The 22,595-nt window shown below is 31.4% G+C and overlaps 1 protein-coding gene across 1 annotated transcript in view; it reads left to right on the top strand.

Moving 5' to 3' along the window:
• Positions 1-22,595, top strand: part of LOC129963142 (uncharacterized) — a 137,409-nt gene that overhangs the window by 88,510 nt on the left and 26,304 nt on the right. The window contains exons 3-7 of the mRNA XM_056077243.1: positions 3,714-3,890; positions 5,872-5,999; positions 8,715-8,792; positions 17,915-18,035; positions 20,241-20,363. Coding sequence (XP_055933218.1) covers positions 3,714-3,890; positions 5,872-5,999; positions 8,715-8,792; positions 17,915-18,035; positions 20,241-20,363 — 627 coding nt within the window. The remainder of the gene's footprint in view (positions 1-3,713; positions 3,891-5,871; positions 6,000-8,714; positions 8,793-17,914; positions 18,036-20,240; positions 20,364-22,595) is intronic.

Here is a 22,595-nt window from a genome sequence, read left to right as displayed (position 1 = left end):
ATTATTGCCGCACTTATATACGCATATTATTGCCTAAATTATAATTCCAACTTCGTGTCTGGTAATTATCACAAAGCTTTCGTTATTGCTGTTGCCATGTATGAAGACTATTACTTCGTTCTATATTTGTTCCGTTGTAAAACTAAAATGGATGGCAATTGGATTATATGAATATTTCTGTTAGGTTACATGATAATGGTTACGCATACAGAACATATAAGAAATGAATATATATGAAACAAAAGCACGAATATCCAATAATGGATAGAAATTGTTTATAGAATGGATATTTTTTTCATAATCTGGGGAGTTTTCATAATTTTTTTTTTTTTTTTTTGATAAGGTGGATAGAAAGGTGGATATTTTCTTTTTTTAAATCTCTTACTATTGTAATCTTCAAAGAATTCGACCTTCAGATCTTGATGAATCTCCGCGTCTCAAAACACCATTTTTAAAATGAATGAAAATGTCTCTGATAATTCAAAAATTCTGATCTAAATGGATAAAATTTGGCAGTGGTTTTTGTCTCGACGATTTCTGACGTTTATTGATTTTTTTCTGTCGAAATCTATGAAAAAGTGTCTGTCTATTCTTGAGTATAGAGGCATGATAATTCAAAAGCAGTAAGATCTGATATATCCTGCTCTTCATATCCCCCCCCCCAAATAATGAATCAGCAATTTATTTTGGACAAAATTTGTGTCTTTCCAAAATGTCTATTACATTTCGTTCGCTTTAGCTTAACTCGGGACTCGCAATTTTTTGGAAATATGTAGGTTGAGTAATGTTTGTTTCAGCAAAATCCACATATATAAATTCTTTTCTTTCTTTCATTGAAAAGGACTGACTAAGTTGATTCCTGAAAGTTAGTCTACGGAGTAACTTGAGGGTACATTTTGCATGTTTGCAAAATAAAGTCCAGAAAGGATTGAAAAGCGTCAGGCTGTTGCGTTTAATTTAAAAATAATTTATTAATGTGTAGTTTATAAGATTATTATTGTAGGTAAGCGAGGCCTCACAGAGAATTAAGAATATGCTCCTTTCTCTTTTTACATTATTGGAAAGTCTCAAAGAACAGAGAAACTTACTATATTATTTAAGGTGTTTCTAAATAAGTAATAATAATAATATAGAAAGTTCCTCATACTAATGTGCTTCGTTAAGCTGCTATACGGTTAAGCTGTCTTAGTGCTCTCTATTAATATAAAAGGAGCCTTTGACAACTTGCAACACAAAGAAATTCTCAAGAGTTTGGATGAAAGTCCCTGTCCTTTAAACATCAATCATCTCTTTCACAGTCTCCTCCAAAACAGGAAAGTGACCCTAATGACTCCAGAAGGTAGGGCCATGAAAGATCAGAAACAAGGCTGCCCTCAAGGATCATGCAGTGGTCCCGCTCTATGGAATCTCATAGCCAACGAAATTCTATAGCAGGTCTGGCCAGAAAATGTACATATCCAAGCCTTTGCAGATGATTTTTACTGGTTATCGAAGCGGACACAAAAAATAGCCTGGAAAGAGAAACTGAACTTGTAATATCCAAATGTAACTCCTGGTGCTCAAATAATAAACTTTCCATCTCCACGGAAAAAACAACCCATATTTTATTCAGCAAAATGGCGAGAGGCCCCAGAATCATAGGAAATGGAGACCTCATTAAGAGAAACAAATCTATTAAATATCTAGGACTCCATGTTGATGACCAATTAAACTGGCTAGAACACATAGAAAAACGAGGAGAAAAGGCCATTAAAATGCACCAAAACCCCAAAAGAATCGCTGGCAGCACATGGGGAATCTCTCAGAAACACAAAAGAATTGTTTACAAGACAGTAGTTGAGAGAATGCTTGCCCATTGTTCATCAGCGTGGTGTCTAAATCCAACATATAGAATGAAGAGGAAACTCTCCACCATTCAGAGACCATTTCTTCTCTATATTTCAGGTGCTTACCGCACAACTCCAACAGCAGCGCTACAAACCATTCTCGGCATTCCACCCTTGCACATGCAATTACAGTTTGAAGCCAGACTAACGACAATATATCGCCTAAGAATCCCTCTTCCGCATAATATAACAGAGATACAACCAGAAGAGCTTGAGAAGAAAGCAACTGGTTGGTCTACTCACCCTTCACAGCATCTCAATCCCAACCAAATCTCATTGGAAGATGAAGGAATAAATTTATCTCGAATAAACAATATCAATATCTTCACAGATGGCTCAAAAACACAACATGGAATTGGAGCTGCGTTTTGTGTTCTGTTCAATGATTCCTGGTCCTACCACTGGTCTGCCAAATTGAATGACAACAATACTGTTTTCCAAGCTTAACTCACCGCACTTCATGAAGCAGTAAAATATACATCTCAGTTTTCAAACAACAATACTTTTAAAATACATGTCGACAATAGAGCTAGTATCATGGCATCTTCAAATCCAAAGAGCGCAAACCAAACAGCAAGAGACATTTTTGGTGTCCTGCTTTCAAAACCAACAGTAAAGGTTTCATGGGTTAAAGCACATACGGGCAATATAGGCAATGAAAAAGCAGATGAACTAGCAAAATGGGCAATTTTATATCAAACAAAGCTTCCTAAACCACATATAAAAGCCCTCCTCCGGAAAGATATGCTTGAGAAATAGCAAGGATATTGGAGCAATGGTGTCACAGGCAGAAAATTTTTTAATATCCTGCCTTCAGTCAACCTTAATCCCACTAACTGGATCAGAGAGGATATTATTTTCTTCTCAGAACACGGTCCATTTCCTGCCTACCTCAAAAGGTTCAATCTGTCTGAGAGTGACCTGTGCAGTTGTGGTGGGATAGGCACCGCACTTCATTATGCTACAGAATGCATCCTTACAATCTCCTGGCATATGAAAAAACCATCACCAAGCCATGAACAGGAATGGCTGAAAAGTGTCGCCAGCAACTTCCTTTCCAGGCAAAAAATCCACAGTATAATCAAATTTATAAGCGAAAATAGAGACCTATTTTTGCCTCCATAGCTCTCAACACCAAGTCTCATACCAAAAAAGACTAGGGGAAAAAACAAGCACTGCACATCTCCTGTCAAATCTCAATCAAACATAGATTCTCTTCATTCCCATTTCTCAAATTATTTTCCATCTGATTTTTTAAAACTGCATCCTGATCTACTATATCATAAAAAATAAGTTAACACAGATTATATGTATATTTTTACACATTTTATCTCCCAGCATTATATTTCTAAGTTTATTACTACAAATTATATTTCTAAGTTGAAAAATTATGTAAACGGTCTGATCTTAATATAATTTCTTATATAATTGTAAATTCTGTAAATAGTTATTTTTGTTTCGTTTCCTACTGTAAATATTTTGTTAATTAAATAAAATTCCCGTAACATGCCCACCAAACCGTTCAGTGACCAGAATGGTCACGGATACGGGGGTATGAGACGGCGTTCTGTTCTGTCTATACGGTTAAGCAGTAATATTGTCTACAAAAGATAAGAAATTCTAGAAATTAGCTTCCCGAAGAGAAGGATTGCAATATGCAAATGCTGCAACAACATATGCACAAGGATAAATACTCTTCTGGCGTAAAATCTGGGCCACTTGTAAGGAAAATATTAAGTTTCTATCTTGCGTGTTAACTAGTTGATCCATAGAGGATTTTTTTTTGTAAATGTAGACTATTTCTGTAAGCCTTCTTCTTATTGGTAGGTAACCAAAGCCCTGAAAGAGAAATACGGCGCTCTGTACACAGAGAAGAACGTCTGCATCAGCAGCACGCATACTCATTCCGGACCAGGCGGATTCCTGCAGTATGCGCTCTACATCGTCACATCGCAAGGATTCATTCGTCAGTCCTACCAAAGCATTGTGGACGGAATTCTAAAGGTTTGTTTCCACTATTTTTAAAAATGTGTTACATGTCGATGTTTTAAGGCAGAGGTTCCTCCCCCCCTCCCCGTCCATGGCCCCGATTGATGTTCTTTCTTTCTGTTCAACGATTCAAAAACCACTTATTATTGGATTTTCATACCACCTCCTAGCGCGAGGAAGTATTTATACGTGATGACTTAGACATGAGAATCAAATGATTCGAATGAATCTAATTACTTTTGGAAGTATTAATTTAGATTTCGCATTTTATTCTACTTTCTGTAATATTATTAGTTTTGTATCCTAGAAAATGAAAAATTGAATAATTTTGCATTAACTTACGGTGAAAGCTAGCAGCCATTTATCAAAATAGTCAATTATTCAAATGGAAAGCAACTTCAGTGCAACCTTTGAAATTTTCTCCTGGAGCTAACTTTTATGAAATGAAACGCAGTTGAAGGCAAATATTTGTAGCTGCGTTCGAGTGACTGAAATATTTATTATCAGTGTATTTTGTTTCGCATTCTACATTCGCAAAAAATAACGATTGAGCTCTTAGTGCTCATTAGGTTTTTGGCGCGTAACTTATCTCATGAACCAGAATAATAAAATTTTTATCAAGATTTGCCGTAATGTCTTGCTTTACACCCTTTCCAACTTTATATTTGCGTACTCCCCAAGTTACACGTTCTACTGGCGGCAACTTTCTTGTTAAAATATGAGCGACTATATGACATGAATTTAATGACATAAATTTAATTCTTACTGATATCCACAATCCTACGAATTGTTCAGTAATATGTAGTTTGCCTTGGAACATACAACAAAAGGAGATGGGTAAATAAAGTTTCTTTACGGAAGCCAAAATAACGAATAGACTAGCATTAACTTTGCTTCATACCTTCAGTGACTACAAAATTATGCTTGAGTCTTTCAAATGAATTTCTGAAAAAAATCAGTTTTTTTTTCTTTAAAAATATGCGATGATTGTTTTAACTAATATATTTAAAACTGTAATGCAAAAACGTTTTTCATTCTTAATATGCAAATTAATTTTGAAATCCTGATTTAAATCCCATTGTTACCTTTTATTCCATATAAGAGCTTAAAAGACCCTTAAAATACGTAAAGTCCTAGTGATTTTTGTTTTGACCACTGTCTATTTCTCATTTATTTATAAATAAAAAAAAAATCTGTTATTGACGCATTATCAGGGAGATTTATTATTTTGTATACTAAAGGGCTAAATTGTGATTCTGCATGCGTTTCGATTATTTACACGTTTTTAAAACTCGCATCAAAATAATGAGTCTCTTGGAAGTTACGCAAAGTAGTATTTATGCTACAAATATATAAAGTAAAATTAAATTAGATTTCTGTGAGCATTAGCAACGACCGACTTTCTGTAATCACCCTAAGTATTGCAGGTTTTCCTTTAACCCTTTCTAGGGCCGTGGGAAGTATGCTTCCCACCAAATTTATCAATCTTTGTATGAAATTATGTAGGTTGGCGTAAGTTCTGAGAAATTTTTTTAGTAAGTCAGAATCTTGGATGCTTCAGTTCTTTATCTCAGACAAAATGATGTGTCTTGATTTGTTACTTAATTATTAATTAATCAAATTAATTGATTAATAAAATTAAATTCATCTAATAAGCTAAATGATTCCCTTTTCTTATACTAATTTCAAGCCTAAAAATGTTTTAACATAATATGACTAGAAAAAAATGACCCTTTAAAGAGTTAAGCGGAGTGCAAATGTGTAGTAGGAAGACGTCCAGGAGAGTAACTATGACTGCGTGTTGAATCAAAAATTAAACTCGGGTACAACCTGGGTGTTTCAAGGTCACTAAGACCAAGAAGAAGTACTGCATTTTCATTTTATATTGAATCCATGGTTAGCTTTATCACACCAGTGAGATTAGGATTCCAAGAATATGAGTTGATCAAAACATATGTGCATATTTACGTGAAATGTCATTTTTCTTTTTTATCAGAGTGTCGAAATGGCGCACCAAAACATCCAGCCTGGTTACATTTTCTGGAACGAGGGGGACCTCTACAACGCCAGCATCAACAGGAGCCCGACTTCCTACCTCAACAATCCACCGGAGGAAAGGGCTAAGTGAGTTATTTCTTTATCCTTTTTAAAAAAATACATAGGCCACAAAACCGAAAATTCGTCTTTTTTAAAAATTTAAATATTGAATATCATGGAATCGATTTCAGACTTTCTTATCCAGCAGTCGGATAAATTTGAATTGAACATGTGGCGTACAGATACAATACATTTGCAGCGATTTTTAAAAATATTTAACGCGAAGATCGAAGTATAATATTTTTTTAAATTGCTGTTTACATATAGTAAATACAAATTTATAATTTAAAGTATTTCATAATAATCTTGGCTATAATGAAGAATTGCTGATTGTTTGCAAACAGGTATGAACGAATCATATAATTTAAAACATAGAAAAGAAAGTTCTTTTTCTCACTTTTACAAATGCCTTTTGCAAGTTTTAATTCTTCTGAAATTATAAATATAAAATATAAATTCTGTTTCTAAATCTGAGATCTTCCAAGGAACAAGAAGATCTATTTTATTGATTTTATAAAACATTTAATGTTACCTGAAGCATTGGCTAAAAATAACAAGGATTAGTTGACTACACTTTATTAATGAAATGATAGATGAGCTAAATCTTATCAAACGTAATGCTTAAATGTTATTTTCTTATTAGCTGGTAGAACTCAAAGTTGGACATAGAATTAGCTGAGCAAAATTATCCCATTAAATAGGGTAACGATGAACGGTCGATTAATAAGTAGCGTTGTATGGGAAATGCGATTCTTGTTTCTATCATTCAATGATGCAATGTAGAAGCATATTAAAAATTCATATGATCTTTCTATGGCTTTTCATTCATCATTTTGTTATAGATGAATGAAAAATTCATCCATCTGAATTCATTTATTCTAAAACGAAGTTGTACACTTTTTAATCTTGCCAATAAATAGTTCACAAGTAAATGAGTCAAAATTGAGGGAAAAGGAGTCTAGCACTTATTTAATCTTTTTCGTGTCTTTTTAAAAAAATAATGATGAAATTGCATCATTACTTTTTAGATCCCATTTTCTAAGTATGAGGTTTCAAAGTCTTTCGTAAAGCGCTGTTCACTTTTCATTGAATGAAATGTGATCTTTAATGGTTTTAAATAGTAATTGAATGGTTCCATAATTTCAAATAGTTAAATAATTTCTAATATTTTAACTAATAATTGATTATTAGCATAAATGAATCTTTGAAATTAATTTCGGTGACTAAAATAAAGATTTAACAATTTCAATGAAACAAATAATAATTCTAAAATAATAATTTCTTTGATTCATGAATGATCCACAAGTTGATAATTTGAGATGCACGCTTAATATGAACTCATTTTTTTCTACTCACAGTGATATACTTTTCGGAAAAATTGATTGCTTACAAAATTGTTGTCCGTAGGAAAATCCATTACTATAGAGTTGCTGTGGTCTTATGCCAGATTCTTGGTCCAGGACCATAGATTTCATGGCCCGTTTAAGCAAAAGATTGGCCACATATTAAATCCATAAAAGGTCAAACATCCAAACTGGTGTACTGCGGATATTTGGAATAGTATGGAGGATATATCCTCCTTGCCATCTGACCATGGCTCTTGACCATAACCTGAGATGGTCCCCTATTGAAATGAATAAAAGGTTTTTAATCACATTAAATATATGAAACACTGATAGAGCTCAAAGTGAGAATTAAAAGTTGATTGAAAATTAAATGAATTAAACGCTAACTACGAAAAAATGACGAATATCAGCGGGCGCAGAATAGTTAAAAGAAATTGCTTCTTTCCCTATTTGAGAGATTTTTTTTGTCAGAAGTGTAAAGCATGTTTTAATTGCTTCTTTGAGTTTCAAAATATCAGTGACAATTATTAAGTAATGAAAGTAAATAATTTCTTTTAGACTATCATATCATTAACCACTTTTACTTGCGCAAATTTCGGAGATCATATAATGTCAAAAGTTAATTATGGATTTGGTGCTAGAATAAAACTGTATTCATTTTCGAATTGTTTCTTCGATTAAGTGGAATAAAAAAAAACACTGAGTTATAAAGTATTCGCCAAACTGAATTAAGTATATTGATTTATAAAAGTTGAAAGTAAAATATTTGACAAAGGATGATGTCTACTATAGGACTACGAAAAAAACCCTTCAAATCCAATCTTTGTTTGAAAGAAAAATATCATTTTTTTTTCATTACAATAAATATATAGGGAGTTAATTCAAATTTTTCAGAAAATGGTTTACTCCAATAAAGAAATTAAATAAGTAGTTTTGAAAAAAATCAAATTTAAGAAGTAAGCTGAAATAGATAAATTACTTCAATCACACATTACTTAAATTAGTAAATTAAGTATTAATTACAATTAATAAATTTTATATTTAATATTAAGTAATAATTTCTAATTAATAATTTGATTGAAATAACAGATATTTGGAACAAATATTTAAAAATAACAGTAGCAAAATTATTTGTTATTCAAAAAATCGTGGATTATGCATCTCTAGTTAGGGGCGAATATTGGATGAGTTCATGGTCTGGGTTCAAACAAAACTTGTCACAAGTCGGTAACTGCTGGAAACGGTCACTGGTCTGTATATTGCGATTTTCAAAAACAAAAAGAAGTCCTGTTAATGTTTTGTCTTTGATAAGTTTCTAACTAATGATGCGTCGGTTATCTGATGCTGCTGTATTTATAAGTGAAATGATTTTGTCTCTTTTTCTTTTCTTCCACAGCTACACAACAAATGTCGATACAAAAATGTTTCTCTTGAAGTTCACAGATTTGAATCGGAAACCCATCGGTATGATCAAGTAAGATGGATTTTAGTTTCTAATATTAAATGTGTTGATCTTTCAATTAGATATTTTTTTTCCTTCTCATTGAACGAATCTACTTCTCCGCTATTTGAACAGCATTTTTTATTTTTTATAATTAAATTTTTTAATGTTTATATATTACTTTTTTTTAATGAAACAGTTCGTTACTTTGATACAATTCTGCTTAAGTACGGTTTTAACTCGTAAAAAAATTCTACATTAGTATCTTATTTCAGCTAAAATAAATACTTCTTGAACTGTCATTCAAAAATTATGTTCAATGATTGGTTATCGACTTATCATAAAATTGATTCATTATTTCAGAAGAAACAAAAATAAATCTTTAAAAAACTAAATCATTAGAACGCTTATTCATGTGCAATAACAATAATACATATTCCTTGCTTTATTTTTAGGATGAATTAAGTTCCGACATTCCACTTATTTTTATAATATCCTAAAGTCTGTTTAGCCTAGTTGTTTCTTGATTGTAAAAATGGAATTCTGTAATCGGATTTTTGTGACGTGTTAAAAGGTTTGAAATTTTGTACACTTGTGTAGTTCCAATGAAAATATAACAATTTTTCATATTTTTAGAATTTAATTATTTCTTCATTCATTGGTTCAGTTAAATTTTAAATTTCATACGAATGACATTATTTTTATAGTGAGTTTGAGACAAAGAGATTTCAACATAAAGCAATACCAATAAATTAAATTGACAAAAAGTAGAAAATGATTGAAATAAAGCATTTATTTTTAATACACTAGTAAAAGTGTATTGTTATTAAATTTATTCCAATCAAACATTTAAAAAAGTTTGTTATAATTGTCCAGAAAATGGTCCAGAAAATGAAAATTAGCAATGTAGAGATTGTAAATTTGATGCAATCGGCAATCATATTCTCCTTCCAGAAAACCATTTTTTTAATGCCATAACAGTTCGCCTCTCTCTCTCGTTTTGTGTCGGTTTCGCTTTTTCTATGTTTACTCTGTTGATAACCGAAGAGTTCAACATCAGCATCGCTTCTTCTTATCTTTGTTTCTGAGACGTTTGTTGTTCGTGAAAAATTTAATAAGTCAATTTAAGAATTGAAGAAAATCGCAAAATAATTCTTTTGGCTGATGTATCTGTAATTTATGTCTTAACTATTTACTCACTGTATTGGTGGGTATTTTTTATTCGAAATGAATGTTTTGAAACGTTTGATATTTCAAATACAAAGAGATTACATGCGATTCCTTATAAATGGATATTTTAACATGTATAATTTAATTTCTTTCATGTCTGCAAAATTGAAAATAGAAAAAAAAAAAACATTTTTCTCATTTTTCGATGTTTTTAAAGCTTAGAAATGTTGTACTGTTGTATGCTTTCCATGATAGTACCATTTTTTTCAACATTTTCTGAAAATAAATGATAAGTTAAGCGCTTAATTTTTACACCGTGGTATGTCGTATAGTTGGCTGGCGACCATAGCCTCTCTCTGACTGCAACAATAACCCAATTCATATCGTACTGATTCTAGTCGAACCGTTTTTGTGACATGAACACTTTAAGATTTAAGGATAAAATTCAAAATAAGAATTGAAATAAAAAAAATTAATGTTTTGTGTCTATCTTAATTTATGAATCTTGAGATTTATGCACAAATCCTAAATGTTTTATAAAAATGTTTTAAGACTCGATGGGGGACAATTTCAACGGTACTTTCAAATTTCTTCAGTCCCCTAAAAACATGAAGAAAGATAAATGGATCAGATCAAAATAACGTCAATTGACTTGGAAGCCAAATAAATGTATATTTCCTCTTCTATGAGAAATGTTTTCTGATCGTTCCAGTGCAGTGTGCTGCTGTAATACCCTAATATTTTTCTTTTCAATGATAAGCATTTAAACTAGCACTGAAACCTTCGTTTGATAAGCATTTAAACTAGCACTGAAACTGCCAAGTGACCCTATTAATAACATCTATCGTATTGTCTTCGGTACCTTGATTCAAGTTCCAACTGAATCAGATTATATTGGGGAGGGGGGGTCACGCTTTCCAGTTTTGTTAAAAACATGTTTCAAACTAAAAATTGTTTATAAAAACTACTTTCTTTTTTTTATAATATACATTAATAAGAAACTTTTTTTGTAAACTTTTTATCATTGAAAAACATTACTTCTGACAACTTTTTCAACAAATGATTCTAAGTTCATAAGTCGTTGTTGTTTGTCTCGATATCCTGGATTTTTAAATTCTCTTATGAGGAAAGGAAAAGGAAAAATAAATATTACATATCATTGGCAGAAAAAAATATTTTTAGTTTAGATAAGAATAGCATCGAGAGGAAATGTAAGTGGTAGTTACTTGCTTTAAAATGCATTTTTAATTCCTCTCTTTATTCTCCAAAGAGGATATTTCTGGCGTAAATGACCGTGAATACTTGAAAAGCTCTCAGCTACTGCGGACAACATTGTTACTCTTAATAATGGCCATTTTTATTGAAATCAGCTGTAATTGACTCAATTCGCTGCACTTGTTCCTGGAACGGATGCAGGAAAGTCCACCACCGCACTAAACAGGAACGGCCTTGAATTTTTGGGCTCAAATTTCGCTTCCTGTTTGGTGTCTGGAGAAAGGAAAATGACTTGTTTTTTGATCTTGAAGTATTCATGGAATGCTGATAATAGTTTTGTCGGGGAAAAAATGAGATCCTATCCAATATCTCTGAAGACAAACGCATTTGCCTTGATTTTTTATCGAGACCCGACTGTTCCCGTTGACGGTCGGTCGCAAAGTTAAGAAACTAGATGAATGATATTTGCAGTGCAGTCTTCACATCTAAAGTGTGGATCAAAATTTGCACGTGATCTCTGAGAGACGCAATTTAGCACGCATTCGTTTCTCTCCGTGCGCCTTTTTCTAAACAAATTTTCAATAGATTAAATGATCATGGCCTGTAGTTAGGGGTTGCAATACCGGTATACCGGGATACCGAATACCGGTATTTTGAGCCATTTGTACAATTTTGTAATACCGGTATTCACAAGCTTAAATACCGGTTTTTCGGTATTTACTAGAATTTTTTTAAATTGCCTTCACTATATGCTCAGGGACCGCCAACATAGCAACATTTTTGTTTTTATGTCCCCTAACGGGCGAAACTAATTAGTTAATTAATGGCTTAATTAATTGCTTAAATCTAAATCAGCGAAACATGGATTATCCCTCAAAGAAGATATTGTATCCATAACGACTAATGGAGCAACAGTTATGAAAAAAGTTGGAAAGTTGATTGGTGCAAATCAGCAATTGTGATATGCTGGAGGAGTAATAGATGTATTATACTAAAAAAATAAAGAACAGAAGAATCCAAATACTGTGGATATAGAAATTTCGGATTCCAACTTTGAAAAGAGTAAGAGTGAGAGTGATATAGACAATGAAGATAATGACAATGTAATTGTTGAAGAAGATATTGCTAATGAGGATGAAATATTAACCCATCAAGAATTGCTTTCTGTAATTCATAAAGTTCGACAAATTGTTAAGATATTTAAACGGTCCCCTACAAAAAATGCCATATTACAAAAATATATACTAACTGAAAATAAAACAGAATATATGTTAATATTAGATTCTAAGACACGTTGGAATAGTTTATTCTTAATGATGAAACGATTTTTGAAACTGAGAAATCCAATCCGAAAAGCAATAATCGACTTAAACCTGTAAATTAATTTTTCAGATAGTGAATTCGACTTAATATCCAGAGCTATATCAGCTCTACTTCCAATAAAACTGACTATAGAGGCATTATGTCGGAGAGATTTTAATTTATTAACAGCTAATGCAGCAATAAATTTCATGTTGCAGTCACTGAAAGAACAGTACACATCACTATCTGAAGAACTATATATAACATTGAAAAATCGCAGAGAAGAAAAGCATACCGAAATAGAAAATGTCTTACGGTATTTACATAATTATAATGATTTTAAAAATGAAAATGAAGAAAAGAGACTAACCAATTCATATCTGATCAAGTTTATAGTAAATTTTCTTAAAATTTTTTACCCACAAACCTATCAACATTCAGAAGAATTCGGTTCAATTATCGAAGATTATGATGGCACTAATGTCGATAGTGAAAAGGAATAGTATTATGAACAAAAATTAGAATCAGCGATAAATAAAAAAAAAAGTCAACGAACCAAAATACAATGTAGAAATCAGCTATATCCAAAACCATCCGACGAGATTTATTTGAAGATGAGGGATTTAGTGGTAAATACTTGGAAAAAGTATATCGCACATTGCTAACAGTATCACCAACTAGCGTAGATGCCGAAAGAGCGTTTTTGACAGCTGGTAATTTTTACACAAAATTACTTTTTAGGTTTAATGACAGTACAATTGACGCATTATGTTTTTTAAAATCACATTTCAAAAATTTGTAATAGTACCACAGACTAAATAGTGATATTTACACTTTTTTGTGATTTAAATAAATAAGAGGTTCCTTTACTTTTTTGTGGTTCTTTATATACTGTTATAATTTATAAGATACATATTTTTTTGTGATATTTATATTATCTTATAAAACTGGCAAATAAAACAAAGAAGCACCTGTGTTTTCTTTCTTTTTCTAAAATTTCTAATACCGGTATTAAAACCGGTATCCCGGTATTAAGATCTAAAAAATACCGAATACCGGTATTGAAATTTTGGTCCGGTATTGCAATCCCTACCTGTAGTTAAAAGTAAGATTTTAATATAGTATAGAAGATGTAAAGAAATAGGCTACCTGTAAATAAATTTTTAATATGCATGTTACTACTGACCTCTAAATATGTATGTAGTTTTAACTATCGCATTTATCTGCATCTGGTTCGCCACATTATAATGCAATTATTAAATGCACAATTTACATGCAAAATATCAAAATTATAATAAGAAATAATGTAGAAATCAAGAAAAAATTCGACAGTTAAATGAATTGAATAAATAATATCTTGAATTTTAAAACGTGATAAAATGTTTTATTTCTCATAAAGATCATCACTCAGAAGCGTGGAAAAAAAAAAAAATAGAAAAAGTCGAACAAACTAAAGGAGAAAAAAAAATTGGGATACTAGTATAATATATTTACTGATGTTAGGATAAAAAAAATAATAATCAAACACTTAGACGCATTTTTATTATGAGTGGAAATTATAAGCCAACCATTCAAGCTCATGCCACTCCAAATGAAGTGAAGTGATGGAATTCGAGTATTATGCGTCGTGACAATTGTGTGTCGGTTTTTGCCATTTGCATGGTGCTTACTCGATTGGATTAAACGGGAAGGACAGTTCCATAAAAATGATGGAATAGATGAGAAAAAAAATGGTCAGAAGCTGTTTATTTCCAGCGATACGCAATTTATTGAGTGTTTTATAATGGGGTTATGGGGTTGAAAATCATAAGTTTTATAAAAAAACATTTTTCAAACTTTTTAAAGTTTTAATTTTTAATTTGATTATTTGCTGCTTTTTTTTCTTCATTTAGAAGCACATATATATATATAATGATATCTCTAAATCTAAATTAAATCGTAATTAATTTCTTAATTTTTATCTTAATTTAGCCCATATTCTAAAACGTTCTCTTATTTTCTGATCCAATTCCATTTTTTTTATTTAATTAAAGCTACATGAGCTCTGTAAAACTGCTGAAATCGGCAAGTTTCCATACTCCGAGAGAAGGGATAAAAATCTGTCAAGCTAAGCGAATTCTTTAAAAAGATACCTATAATTTCCTTACCTAAATCGACACGCGTAAAGAAATCCCTATCAGAATCTCATAATATATAATCATTGGGGATAAATATTACTGTCCTTTTTCGCTCTTCTGCTCTTATATCACTTCTGAGTGAACATCAGTCCCGGGATAGAAATAAAGCGAAGTTCAAAATTCAAAGTGTCTTCTCTCTCTTCGGCCACGAAACTGTTTAATAAATATGTATTTTGCATATATATATAATGTTATTATATAAGCAGTTAATAAAATAAATTAATATACTACTAACAATCAATCTATAAATAGTAATAACAATAAGCAAAAAAAAATCAATAATTCGTTTTTCTTTATATTAGAAGTATGATGGAAGATTTCTTCATTTTAGCCTCGTTACGTCGTGTATATGTCCATTAAAACGCAACATTCATATTCAGTTAAATAGCTGAACAGTTCAATTGTAAAATCTTGTAATACAATCTTCAGATTATTGTTGTCCAATGGAAAATCAAAAAATGTCTAATTACAATAATCAGATAACGTTTGTAAAAGTAAATAGGACATATTTATTGCATGTTAAACATGGAATTAAATTATTTTTACAAAAAAAATACTTTATAAAAATTCGAAAGGAATTGCGTAGTTTTCCTGGTCTGTTGAGTGCTCTTCTTTCTACAGGATCTTATACGGCTTGAAGTACTTAGTGCCATTGAAAAGAAATTACAATAGGCATTTTAGATCTTTTCCTCTTAACCGATTGGGTGCAACACTTAACACACATCTAAGGTTTTGGTGCCAAACACCAAATGTCAGATTTTATTTATGCACTTTTCTGTGCTTACTTTCTCAATCTCGAGATTGCGATGAATCTTCACGTTTGGAATCTCTCAGAATATTTTTAAAAAAAGGAAAAGAAAAAAGGATCCCTTGATCTATAAACAAGAGAAATCAACAACGCAACGAGTGAGGAAAGTCAACTTTCATAAGTGGTCATACCAATACCAGTGGTCTACCATGGAGAGCCTATCCACGCCCATGCGATTGCAAGTAGCCAAATGGACGAAATTATTGTGACGGCCGCAGTGGAAGGAAGCTCATCCAAATCTATGCTCCGTCTTCTCTACTCTATGAAGCTGCCATTAACGAGAAAGTCGAAGGGAGAATGCTCTCACTATTATCGTGTCACGACCACCTGCAATTCTGATATCCAAACATTTGTTGCTCATTGCATTCCGGTGTGCACGTACCGTAAAAGGGGATGCATAGAATGATTCTTTTCGATGAATTTCATTTAAAATTTTTATACTAAGTTACTTCGTGCGCTTTTTAAACACGAAATTTCAGTCTGCTTGCTTGTTCCGTTTCGGAGTTTTCGTGTTTGTCGCTTGCCATGATTTCGAAACTGACTGCTCCCTTCGGATTCTGAAAAGAATCTTTAGAATAATCACAACCACATCATGCCGATAAATATATCGATTGCCTGTCCTTTGACAGATTTTGTCCATTAAAGGTCGAATGTTAAAATGTATGTTTCTAACTTGTTTCGCTTCAGTTGTCGTTTTCACATACGCACACATAAACAAGGTCAGTTCAATGGAGAGATTTGAGCCAAAATGTGTTGAATGAATAGAGCATTATGCCAACTGTAAAATCCTGTACCTGTCGCGTTAAATTTTTCATTTGTCTTCTCCACATGAACACGAATGAACAGCTTTCTCTTTGATGGAATTTTATAACGTAATTTAATTATTTAACAGTCCATTGTAAAGCAGTATAAAAGTTATTATGATACGGATCTCGTACTTTGAAGCGCGAAATTCTATATATGATGTAAAGTTTACATACCAAATTGCAATCTTCTAGCTCATTCATCTTTTACTTTTTTGAGTTGTTTTACCGTCCATTCCAGAAAGAGATATAAAATTACTTTTTTTTAATCATGAAGATGTATAATTAAAAACCAAATTCGTGAAAATCTCTTCATGGCATTTTTTAATCGTTATAATACTCTTTCTACAAGAACGAGAAAGTAAAAGTCGACTTTCTGAAAATCATATCCATGCCATCATATTATTGATCAATACAAAAAAAGATTAGAAGAAGAAGCTCTGTCCGGCAGTATGTTTAAACAGATGTCGATCGTTTTACATTTTCTGATGCAATATTTAAAGCTTTCAATGCTATCCTTTGTAAGGAAACGGGGAGCTACTTTATTATTGATCTCATAACATGTGTGCAGGTGAAAACATACTTATTGAAGGGATAGTATTCTGAAGCTGGTGACGTGATTCCTTGAACGGAACTTCATGCATTCCTATCGCAACGCTTCGGTCTCTGCAAATTTCCATTATTATTACCAACGGTTTGTTTCTGTGATTCTGATTTTAACAGTAATCGTTCTAAACTACAATCAAAAGTTAGTAGGCTGCCAGGAGATCTGGCTTTCTTTTCTTTCCTTCTTTTTGTTTTACTATTGTCAATGAATAAAGATATTTTTTTTACATTGATGGAATGGTGTGTATGTAAATTTGCACAATGGTGTATATACAATGGTTCTAAACTACAATCAACTTAGTAGGCTGTCGAGTCATCTGGTTTTCTTTTCTTTCTTTCTCTTCGTTTTGTTATCATCGGTTATTTGCGATTTTTACATTGATAGAATGGTGTATAAATTTGCATATAAGTTGTACAGTAAAAACCGAATTTAAGATAGCAAATACGAAATTATTTCAATTATTTTCCCTAAATTCCAGAATTGCGAACATTATGCCATATAGTAAAATTCTGAATTTTTTTAATTCTCATATTCGGTATATTCATTTTTCGTTCACCCCTTTTTACAAATGAAATAAATGATCTAAATTCAGCAGTTTGAATAGCAGTTTCTCGCATACATAGTAATCATAATTATAGAATTTTATTGCAAAGAAAATGCCGAGTCAAATACAGTGCTCTTTCACAGACCATCAAAACCAATAGATAAAGAAAATAAATTCGCTTCTTCGACACCAAAGACAAAAGTGATAAGTGAATTTGGCAGCAAACTAGGCTTTAGAAACAAATATAGGAACATTTTAAGTGATTGACTGAAATTTAATTTACACATTTTAATTCTTAACACAGAAATAAATTTTCTGATTGAAATAAACACAAGATTTGAAAAAAACAAACATTATGCCTTATAGCATTATTATCCATTCAACGCTGCAGTAATAAGAGATATAACATTCTGTGAAGATCGCGGCACGCGCCACTGAAAAGTTAATGATTTTGATTCTAGCCTTCTAAGTAAACGAATTTCATTGTTTATTTCATTTTTAAATGCGAATAAAAACATTTTCCCTTCAGTTGGTTCGCTGTCCATTGTACCAGCATGAACAACACGAATTATTTGATTAGCAGTGACAACAAAGGTTACGCTTCAGTGTTGTTTGAACAAAAAATGAATGGAAAATCACTCATCGGAAAAGTAAGTTGGATTTTTTTTTTTTTTTCCAACTCCACGAAATAGAGCTTTAATTTTAACCTTGCAAAAGTTGTGATTGATTATTTTCAAAGGCATTAAAAATAAATCTACTATGTTACTTCATTTTTCCTTAACTAAATGGTAAATCGGAAAGATTGCACTATTAACTATTACTAAATCCTTTGCAGTCAACTGTGAAACTGACAATATCTAGAACAAAAGGCTTTCTTTGCGGATATTGATCAGCTCAATAATCGGGGAGAAAACGCTTCTATTAACTTATTCTGCGGATTATAGGAGCACAAGCAACACTGATTGAAAGAATAATTTTTCCCTTTCTGCTGATTAATTTAACAGATATATTAGATTACACAGTGTCATTAATGATACAGAAACACTGCATTTTTTCCTGATGAAAATTTAGTTACATAATTGTATTATACTAGCAGAATCCATATACATTGTCAGAGTCGTGATAAAAGTTAACAAAATGAAAACCAGAAAGATTTAAAATAAAGCTGTAAAAACGAAGTAAAAAATATTTGATGTTTTTTTTGTAATAATAGCATCTCCATTCCATATTTGCGAGTTGTTATTAAAGAGCGATTAACAAATTCGGTTCGACTTTGTGTTCATATGAGTATATATTACATATATGTATATATTTAGTTTCTTGATTCTTGGTTTCCTAATTTGGAACTTTGTAAAAAAAATGAAACTTCTCAGAAGGCAGAAATTTTATTTCTTCGCTAACTGATTCAGTGAAAAACTCTTAAGATCATTAAAAAGATATTTAATGAAAAATTAATCAATGAAGTCATTTTGATCGTTCTTGTTTTAAATTAGAGAAAAATGATCGAATAAAAACTGTAAAAAAAGCTGCAGAAAGTTAATCGAATTAAAATTTCGGCTGTAGAAATTTGTTTCAATTTTTTTTTTTTTTAAATTTTCAGGAAATGTGGCTAATACTTAATTTCTCAACTCTCAATAAATGAATCAGAGAACCAAAAAATATTTCTTTAGAACGGAAATTGTTCACTATTTTTGATGATGCATAGATTTTTTCTATAATCATAAGAATCCATACTACAGGTTTATGTGAATGGAAAATTATCGAAAATAACACAACATTTTTATATAAAAAATGTTCGACATTGAATTTTATAATTCGATTTTGAAATACATTGAATCATGTTAAATTGAGTTTATCTTTCATGGTTAAGTGCGATTTATTTGTCTGGACCAAGAAGCATATCCTTTTATAAGTATAAATTGGGTTATAATTCAAGGTGATCACAAAGTCTGTCCATGATTATACAAGATTATTGTGTAAAAAAAAAAAAAAAAAAAAAAAAAAACGAAAACAGTCGCAATTTGGCATAAAAAATGCATGTATAAGGGTTTTTTTTTAATTAGAACATTATCTCTTCTAATCCGAGTAGCTTTAACATTATTTGAATTGTTTTGAATCCAACTCCTGTGTCAAATGCTGCATTATTTCGCCGTAAATTACTGCAATGCGATTAGTTTGTTAGATAGTTTGTGCAGTTAGAGCGCTGCATAATAAGCTATTCCTAACTACACTGTTTTTAATTGTAAATATAGTATCCATAAAAAGTAGTTGGCTTCTAATTGTTTTGACTTAACAAAAAGCAACTAAGCCCGTTTCTTAGAATCTTTTTTTTAAGCTAGCTCTGAGCTTTCTGATTCTGAAATCCTAAACAGCCTTAATGAAAGCAGGAGCAATGGAGAATATTCAAGATCTTTTAAGTGCCTGTTATCTATTGCGAGAAACTAGACGCATCTACATCACCATTGACTGTGCATTATTCTTAAATTTAATAAATTTTGAATATTAAACTATTGTGTAAACAATATTGTTTAGTATTGAAAAATAATATACAAAAACTATATTGAATTTTGAAATGTTTCTACAACAGAAAAGCATTTCAATATTTTTCTCCAAATCTCGAAATACTGCGGGCTACTTGGGAGTTAAATCTTTAATTCAAGTGTATCTTCAAAATTCGGTGAACCAAACCGTAGAAAATGTTCGATTGCAGTAAGAGTCGGAAGTTCGAATCTGTGCAGGCTATTTCTTTCAGATATCGAACTGAAGATTATTTCTTACACTACTGATACTTTCTATTTTGATAATATTTTATTATTACATGTTGATACTTTTCATACGAAACGATATCATCCTAGGGTCCTTTCGTCGCTGCGTTTGCCCAAGCAAACGAAGGAGATGTCTCTCCAAACACTAGAGGACCTCGATGTATCGACACAGGACTGCCTTGTGATGCTAACACAAGCACCTGCAATGGGCAGGTAAAGACTTTTCTCACTTGCATCTTTCAGTTCCATTAATTACGTTTTTCAATCTTCTATGCATTATGCAGGGTGGCCATAAAATAATTTTCCCTGTTTGGAGGTTTCTACAGCTAAAACGAATGAAAGAAATGAAACTGCATTACATATACAGACTGTGGAAAACATGGGTAGATGAATTCCGCACACACACACACACAAAAAAAAAATTGTACTAAAAATTTCCGATAGGAAAAATATTGGCACTGCTGACATGTATGGACAAGGAAAGTGGCTTATCGCGATGATTGCGTAGCGTGACAGCAGTGCTATGCATTCCTTGTAAAAACAGAAGGGCAAATAACCTGTTAGCAGTTCTTTCTTGACTGTTGTCAGAGATTGACTGTTGATGTTCGCTTTATATGGACTCTCCCTTACCGCAGCAGGCTTTACTGGTAAAACTGTTCTACGTTAGGCAGTGTAATGCCGTGGCTAAGCAAGCTTGCATGCCTGGAAACGAAAATAAGACGGGCTGTTATGAACATCGAAACCGACAGTTTACACGCAGCAGTGGAGAACGTCATACACCGTATGCAGTAGGTTGTACGGTCTGGATATTGAAAATGTTGAAAGAAGGTCTGGACTTAATATTGATGAATAAAAGATTATTTTTTATGAGTTTCATGAATTCATTCATAATTGTACTCCAACAGCACTAGTATTTCACCTATCGGCAACTTTTATCAACTAATTTTTTTTCTGCGGAATTCATTTTTCCCATGCATTCCACAGTCTGTATATGAAATGCAGTTTCATTTCGTTCATTCGTTTTAGCTGCAGATGCCGTCAAATAGGGAAAGTTATTTTATCGCCACCCTGTACATAATCATTTGCCTTTTTTTCTGTATATAATCATTTACCTTTTTTTTTCCACATTTCCTCCTTAAATCCATAACGTAATAAATTCAAAATTGCATATAATAATAATTTCTTACATATAATAATTTCTTTATAATTTTTGCCCAATTAATGATCATCTATTTATTAAAGAATTAATTCCTTTGTAGTGGTTATATGTTTTAGAAAAGTCAAAAGTTGCATTTTTTAAAAATTATAACTCACTTATATCTTTTATAATTCATGAATAGTGTAAGAACATATTCTTAAGAAGTAATTGAATATAATACAGAATTTTTCAGAATAAATATAGAAAACAAAACTTTCTGTGTAATTTATCAGTAAATTATTACTACTGTAGTTTTGATTCATTTCAATTGACCTTACTTTTAAGCAGTCATTATGCGAGAGGTTGTAAAGAAGTTGTTCATTCTCATATTAGCCTTGAAATCATATGTTACGAACTAGTTTATTACTCAACAAATCGTCTCATATGTATTTGTATTTTTTAAAAAATTAGTTGAGCAGTACTTTTTTTCTTAGCTTTTGAAGCTCAACATTTCTAATTGAATTTTAATAGCACCTGTTGTCAGTGGCAAAGTTTCGGGTCCGAAATCGGGTAATTCTAGGTTCGAACCCGGTTCTATTAAATATGAAGGTTCAGATGTTATGAATCTGCACCTGGCCATAATTGAAATTTATGTTTGTTCCAAAATATTCTAGTATTGTTAGAAAGCGTCAATATAATTAAATTAAATATAACCAATTATTTGTCAAATTATTTTTATTTATTTATTTTTAAAGTTGATTTTTGTGTTAAAAGATGTACACGTCTTTTATAGTTTTGATTCCTGTAATTAATATTTCCGTACCGGTTGGCGATTGACTTAATTTTTAAAATGACATTTTATCTTTTTATTTGACTCATGCGTTTTCAGAATCGCCTTATAATGTTAAAATCTTAATCATTCAATTTTACCTCAATGTTACATGATAGGCAAGACCGATGAAAAGAGTGGAAGGCCATCAAATTTTGAATATAAATAGATGTGCATTTTAATTAAGGGCAAGAATTATAAAATAAACTGTTGGGATGAAAATATGTAATAAAGAATGTAGTTTTCATATATGTCAGCATAAAATAATACTTATTGAAGCAAAAGTGTAACACAAAATGAATTATTTTGATGTCATTTTCATAACATCTAACAACACTCATTTGATGACTCACAGATATTTTTATTTCAAGTAAAATCTTTTCATATCAATTTAGTATTTTTTTTATTCATTTTATTGCAGCAAGAATACATTACACCTTAAAGTTTGTCTTCAAAATTCGTAATCCTTTTACAATTG

Source organism: Argiope bruennichi, chromosome 3, assembly GCF_947563725.1.
Source record: "Argiope bruennichi chromosome 3, qqArgBrue1.1, whole genome shotgun sequence".
Lineage (NCBI taxonomy): Eukaryota > Metazoa > Arthropoda > Arachnida > Araneae > Araneidae > Argiope > Argiope bruennichi.
The sequence above is the reverse complement of the archived record's forward strand: the minus strand, read 5'-3'. Positions and strand labels throughout refer to the sequence as shown.